We start from the raw sequence: 7,016 nt of genomic DNA, 5'->3' as shown, positions 1-7,016 counted from the left end.
TGCTCTCTCCCAGCTTCTTGTGCACCTCCTCACTGGCAGAGTATGGGAAGCTGAAAAGTCCTTGACTTAGTATAAACACTGCTTAGCAACAACTAGAACATCAGGGTGTTACCAACATTATTCTCATGCTAAATCCAAAACACAGCACTGTACCAGCTACTGGGAAGAAAATTAACTCTATCCCAGCCGAAACCAGGAGAACTGTTAAGTAACTTCTATTCAGTAACAGATCATTGAAGCCTGTTCAGTGGAAAGGAGGGTAAAGCTTTCATTACATAAGTGATTAAAATAAGAAGGGGGCAAGAGCACTGACTAGTCCATGCAGGGCACATACACTTTGCTTGCTGCAGTGCATACCTCTGTCTCAACTTTCTAGTCACCCATGCTAGGGAGAGGGAGATCTGCTGACACTTTCTTTGCCCTTTAAGGAAGGAATGTTTTCAGTGTCTGAGAGAAAAGATGGGAACTTGCAGCCACTCCACTATATAGCTCTCTTTCCAAGTCTACTTTTTTCTTTCTGGCCTTATCTTCAGGGAGCCATGAACTGATTTAAAGTATCACTCATACATAATGCTAATATTGGAAAAAATGGATTATAATTTGCTGAAACTTGTATTCAAGTCTGAATACCATTTAAACACATGTTACTGTGGCATTACAGATGTGTCTATTTGGGCAAGGCAAGCACGGGAAAATATGACTAAAGAAAAGTTCAGAGAACTAAAACAAGAAAACTGGTCTCTGAACAAGGCATACCAGGCTATGGTCCAACAATTTGAGGGAACAAAACAGCAAATGGAAGAACAGCAATTAAAACTGAAGAGCCTAGAACAAGAAAACAGAATACTTAAAGAAGCTGCAGAGAAGTCACAGAGAGAAGGTGGGAGAAACATATAAGCTATTCTGTAGTTATCTTGTTTGATTTTTCTGATTTCTTACAACCTATTCCTGCAGTAGTAGGTTTCCACTCATTGATTTGAGCAAGTATCTATGCAGAAGTAGTTTCTGAACAATATTTTCTACATTTGTAGAAATTTTGTCACGTGATCATGAAAAAAGTTACTTGGTTGTTTTTTTGTTAGTAATTTTTCATGGGATTATTCCATTACAGTATTTTGAGATAAGTTCTCTTATGATTCTAGCTTATTGAGATTTTTCTTCCTTACAATTAACAAATTATTGTGAACATTTCTTGAATTTTGATTGAACTTTCTTGTTGGATATTTGTTTTAATAGAGGAGACTACAGAATTACTTTCTCTCAGACAACAAGCACAAGAACTGGTAGATGAAAACGATGCTTTGAAAATGACGGTCCATCGTTTAAATGTAGAATTAAGTCGCTATCAAACTAAATTCAGGCCATTGTCTCAAGAAGAGGTGAGAATCTTGGTTATAAAGGCAGTTTGTACTGAAAAGTCCCATTGTCCTTTCATTCGTCTTTGAATTTTTAAGACTATTTTCTCCAGATGTGCCACAAAGTCTACAAATGGCATAGGCTTTTTCTGAAATTTAAAATAAGCATTTATCGTTAAGTCTAACTTTAACAAGTTAGACTTTCTCCTGTATTAGTAAGATACTGAACTTCCAGTTTTGTTGACTTTGTTGAGAGTGTGTTACAGATGCAACACATGTAATCAGAAACAAAAGCTTGTTTGGGGTAATAGTTGTGACTGCAGTGGACAGTGGTTGGTGCTTCAAAAAGCAGGAAATAATTTCAGTATCTTTTTAAAAATCTACTTTAGCATCTAAAACTGAAAAGTTTACCCATGAAAGGACCACCACCACCATGGCTGGTAAGTAATATTTTCACTTATCTGTTCATTCCTTTTTAAGTAAAATAGTAGAATTTCTTTACTGGAACAAAAATATTCAGGGTATTATTTAGTTACTCTGCTGAACTATCACATACTAGATATATTATAAACATTTATATTTGTTGCATAAAAAGATGTAGGGCAGAACTTTGCAACGAATGTGTGCAGCTCCAATTGAATTTACAGTAAGCTACAGACTGCATACAATCACCAACTTTGAACTACGGAATGCAAATTAAGTAGAAGTACTGTTACTCTGAGAATCATAAATACCGTCTTCACTTAGTATTGTCTAACATATAGTTTGCTTAAAGGTCTGTTGCTTAATTGTTAATCTTTTGTTGTGATTATTTTTAAGATGATACTAAAAGAAAATAGCATATTTCAGTGATTCTGATGGTAGGAATGGTCATGGCTCCACTAGTAGCCTATGGACTTCTGGCAAGGAGAAGGCAAATAATCTGTGAAGTTGAATGCATTTGTAATATGTGAAACAATTGCTCCTTGCAATGCTAATCAGATTTTTAAATTTTCCTTCCTCATTGTTATTCAGAACTATACAGAAATAGGAAAGTCCTCCTTCTGCTCTGTCTTTCTAGCTATAATATCCAAGAATCGCATACGTATGTATGTAGTTTTAAAGATGCAGGTTTGAGAGTGTAAAAATTCTTTTCCCACTTACTAATGAATCTGGGCTAAATTTGATTATTAAAAACAACTGTATTCACTGTAGAGTTTTTGTTTGGTTTCGTATTCATTTGCATCCACATTCTGCTGTGTTACATATACTGATAAGTAATAGCTGCTTTTTAGTGAAGTGTGCAAATATAACATCCAGCCTTGTCCTTTCCAAAGCTTGGTCCTAAAGCGGTGCTATTAAGTGCTTCTGCAGCATCATTTTGCATATGGTGGTCTGCGTGCTTGTGTAAGTCCTGTGCTTTTGTCTGCAAGGCATATACAAAAACCCTGCATATACAAAAACCCTTAATAGTTTTTAAAACTAGCAATATATAGCAGAAGTAAAAAATATTCATGATACTATGGTTTGTAATTGATTTACGTGGATTGATTTGTTTTGGTTGTTTTTTTTTTAAGTTGGATATGAAGTATTTATCACCTCTTCTGTTGGCATATGAAGACAGAATAAGAGAAAAGGAAGATTTAAATCTTGAACATGAGGCAAGTTGCTATTTAAAGAAAATATACTTCTACACTAAAGCAGAAATAAATTACTGAAATTTTTTTAAAGGGATTTGTCAAAGCTGTTTTCTGCCTAAAATTAAAAGTTACTTTGTTTTACTTTTCCATGCATAATTATTGTGCTATCTTGTCCTACTTGGCTTGCTTGTTTTTGTCAGCCTGTTCAGATGCAAAAGCAGACACTGCACTGAGATGTACAAGAATTGTGCTCTCTGAATAGAGTAAACCATAAACACAGTCAGTGGTAGAAAGAATTTACTATTGTCATTCATAATAGGGATGCAGTGCCCTGTTTAGCTGCTCTTCCACTTACAGGCCTGTGGATTTTGTGGTAGAAGAATATTTATTTCTAGATATTTGTAAGGAATGGGTACTCTTTTTGCTCTTTAGAAGTATTTTTTTGTCACTGAATCTTTGAAAAATGGTGATTTGCTTCAGAGCCATAGCTTTTCAAAATAATTTATTTCCTTCAAAAAATTAAGCCATAAAATGAGCAGAAAACACAGAGGATTTTATATTACTGTAAATTCACTGTATTGTCCTACCGTATTCAAATTCATGTCATTCCTACTGAAAATGTAGAGTATCATCTAGTAATTTCTAGAATTCAGTTTTTTTAATCCGTATTTTAAGGATATACAACTTGCTTAATTCAAATGACACTTGGCAAAAATGTGGCACAATTCAAATATCTATATTATTTTTAATCAAATATTACTAGATTGATGAAGCAATTTAGAACTTAAATACACACATCTGAATTAAAGATTGATTTGTGAGATAATATGCTGTTAACAGAAGAATGAGAAGGTACCCAGGCATGTATATTTATAAAAGTTTTTATTGATGTAAAAATTAAAACAAAATACTTGCCTCAAGAATTTTATGTGGAATCCTGTGTCTTCCAGGAGGATATGAAGAATTTTAAAGTACCACTTGAAGAGTTGGTGAAGGAGAATGAAGACCTGTATGAGCAATTAAATAAAAATAACTTTATTACCCCTACAGAATGGCAAGTTCTATTACTAGAAATTAATTTAAAAGTTACCCATTATTTTGCTTGTTGCATGCAAACTTTTAAGATTACAGATCTTAAGGAAGAATTTTGTTCCCCTCAAGCAAATTAAGTTTTGCTGAAGAGTTAATAGGGTCATGATTATGTCTTGTTGGAACAATGCTGATCTGAAATGCCTGAAATAATTTTGTAGTCAAGATTAAATAGTGAATGTGCAGTTTTGCACCTGGAGCCCATGTAATTCTGTCCCAGACCTTGCAGGTTACATACTTAACTTTTACACTCGTACCAATAGTAGGAATGTACCAATGACATCAGTTTTTCATTAATATGAAATGGTATTGGAATATGGCATTAGAAGAATTTATGTTCTTGAGAAGTGAAACCATGCAAACATAATGAAATTAAGTAGTATAAAATACATATGAGGCTTAATAACAATTTACCTAAGTCAGGCATTCATCAGTTGGTGACTGAGATGGAAAAGAGGCTGGTCTTACTGGTTCATCACAAGATGATTGTGAGCTTTTTAGGGCAACAGCTGTAAAGGAAAAAAAAAAAAAAGGCAGTATAGTCCTGGGGTATGTTAGAATAGGTCCTTCTAGTAGAGGTTGAGCAATTACAACACAATTATATGGAAAACTCCGGAGAGTCCCAGTCATCCATATATAAGTACAGAGAAACAAAGCTGAAACGGTTTGTGGTGTAGCCAAGGAAATGGAGGGCCTCTTTTATTTGGAGTTTAGACAGATTGGCCTCTCTCATTTAGCAAAACAAAGGCTGAGAAAGGACAATGTTGCTTTCTGTAAGCACATCAGGAACAGGAGTCACAGAGTATACAAAGAACTACTTAAGCTGCATTTATAGGACTGAGGGCAGCATTACTAGAACAACTACGTATTCATTCACCATAAACAAAGTGGAAATCAGAAGATGATTCCTAACCAGTGTAACAGGTTTTGGAACAGCATCCACTGTGAGTAGTGAATGTAAAAATTCTTACTGTGCCCATGACACAGGTGGTAATTGTATGGAAGGGATCATATGGCACAGCGTCTACACCAGGAGGACTTTATGACTCAAGCTGTCCTTTCCAATCTTAAGATTTAACCAATAACATCAACTGACTTTCAATGAGAGGCTCCTCAAGGCAGAATTACAGAAGTGTTTAGTTTCTGTATAGATTTAAGTAAGTTGTTATAAAAGTATCAGTGTTTTATAGGTGCTTTAATAAAATACTCTGGATATTTTATGTATCCTTGGGTGCTTATATACTGTCCACAAATTCCAAAACACTCTTCACAGATATGTTTCAGCTTCTTAAATGTAAATTTTTGAACTTCTAACACCTTTGCTTTTAATCTTGCCTCTCTGCAAATGAATGAGAGAAGTTCATATCTCTCTGAGCTGTTTCAGGCTGTCTATAGTCTCTGTCTGAGAGCTGTTTTTTAAGGCTGGGGTTCAGCAAGGCAGGGATGTCAGATTACCAACCTTTTGCTCTGTACCTTCAGTAGCTTCTTCATGCTCAGTGTTGCAGTGCATTGCTCCTTCATTTGTATTGACATAACTGCTCATGGGCATGCACTGTCAAGCACATACAGGAGTTGGTCTTGATCAACCTAATCCCCTTTTGTAGCAATTTTTAAAATTTTGTTTCACAACATAGCCTCATGGTGCCAGGCGTAGCTGAGAGTGAGGATGTAGCCTGGCAGTGGGAGACATTCCTTATGCCTAAACCTGTTGAGGAAAGATGATCTTAGTGCTATCAATTTGAAAGTTCCAGTTTTACCTGGAAAATTATTTTGTTCTTTGTTTAAAATTGTTATACTTCAAAGAGTTGTCCAGTAAGATTCAGAATCCATTTTTTCAACCTTAACTCCAGCCTAGATAGTTTTAATGGGGAAAAAACTTCCATTGTTTCTTTCAGCTGGTAATGCTTAGCATCTTACATCAGCACTGACCTTCCTGTCGCAAATAACAAATGTATTTTGTCATTCAGTTTTCATTTCATATTTATCTGTTCAGATGAAAACATGCAGAGTCTTAAGTGGTTAAACAATATGAACTCTATTTTAGCAATCAACCCATTTGTAAGTGGCTGATATGCATTAGCTTCCTTCTCCTACACCCACTGCAGTAAATTTCACAGTAAATTAAGTAAGTCAGCTAAACTTACAAGCTCCTGTGTGCAGAGGTTTTCATAGATACAAGTGTAAGCTGACTTGCATTTCTGTGTTTGCAAAAAATCTTCAGGGTACACTGTTTAAGACTGTATTTTTCAGCTGCCAGACAACAATTATTAGCTGTATGGTTCAGCTTAAATTTTAGTCAGAATATCATTTGATGGTAGGGAAAATTGTCCATATCTAGATCTATACACAATAGGATGCATTTTTATCTAGGTGAGGCCACACATGAACAAAGTAGATAATACGTTGTGTTAGTTACTGTCATCAGAAATCCTTGGTAACAGTCTATTTTGCTACACTTTGTTTGGGTTTAGGCTACTCTTGCTGATTGATTGATGACAACTCGAGTTTAAATTCATGTGATATCATTTGACACTTGTACTGTATTTCTACTTGCATTGTGGCTAATACTTCTCAACTTTTTAAGCTATTACTAGAACAGCAAGTAGTTTCTTAAGCTTTTGTTAACATCAGAAAGACTGGTATTGGTTTTCCTGAAAGCAGAATTAATACTAGTTATAAAGCAGAGAGTTAAGTTCTCTGCTCAGGATAGTTCAGTTTAAACGCCCATCTTCTTTATAGGCCCATAAAATACACTGGCAGTATTTTTCCAGAGATCAAAGCCAAGTAGATCCATGATTTGATGGCTCTGATAGATGCATGTTTTGAAAACAAATTTCATTCAGTTACTAGTTACATAGCTGTCTCCAAGTCATCTGGCACCATTATGTAACTTTAATTCTGTCATATGAGAAAAGTCTGAGGGAGCTGGGACTGTTTTGCCTAGAGAAGAGAA

The 7,016-nt window shown here is 35.2% G+C and overlaps 1 protein-coding gene across 2 annotated transcripts in view; it reads left to right on the top strand.

Moving 5' to 3' along the window:
* CEP89 (centrosomal protein 89) overlaps window positions 1-7,016 on the top strand; it is a 48,089-nt gene that overhangs the window by 9,645 nt on the left and 31,428 nt on the right. For both annotated transcript variants that reach the window (XM_019471014.1, XM_009275269.2), the window contains 5 exons: window positions 662-880; window positions 1,237-1,379; window positions 1,745-1,795; window positions 2,912-2,995; window positions 3,925-4,028. In XM_019471014.1, coding sequence (XP_019326559.1) covers window positions 662-880; window positions 1,237-1,379; window positions 1,745-1,795; window positions 2,912-2,995; window positions 3,925-4,028 — 601 coding nt within the window. The remainder of the gene's footprint in view (window positions 1-661; window positions 881-1,236; window positions 1,380-1,744; window positions 1,796-2,911; window positions 2,996-3,924; window positions 4,029-7,016) is intronic.

This window comes from Aptenodytes forsteri, unplaced genomic scaffold, assembly GCF_000699145.1.
Source record: "Aptenodytes forsteri isolate BGI_AS27 unplaced genomic scaffold, ASM69914v1 Scaffold945, whole genome shotgun sequence".
Lineage (NCBI taxonomy): Eukaryota > Metazoa > Chordata > Aves > Sphenisciformes > Spheniscidae > Aptenodytes > Aptenodytes forsteri.
This window is presented reverse-complemented; position numbering and strand designations above follow the sequence as displayed.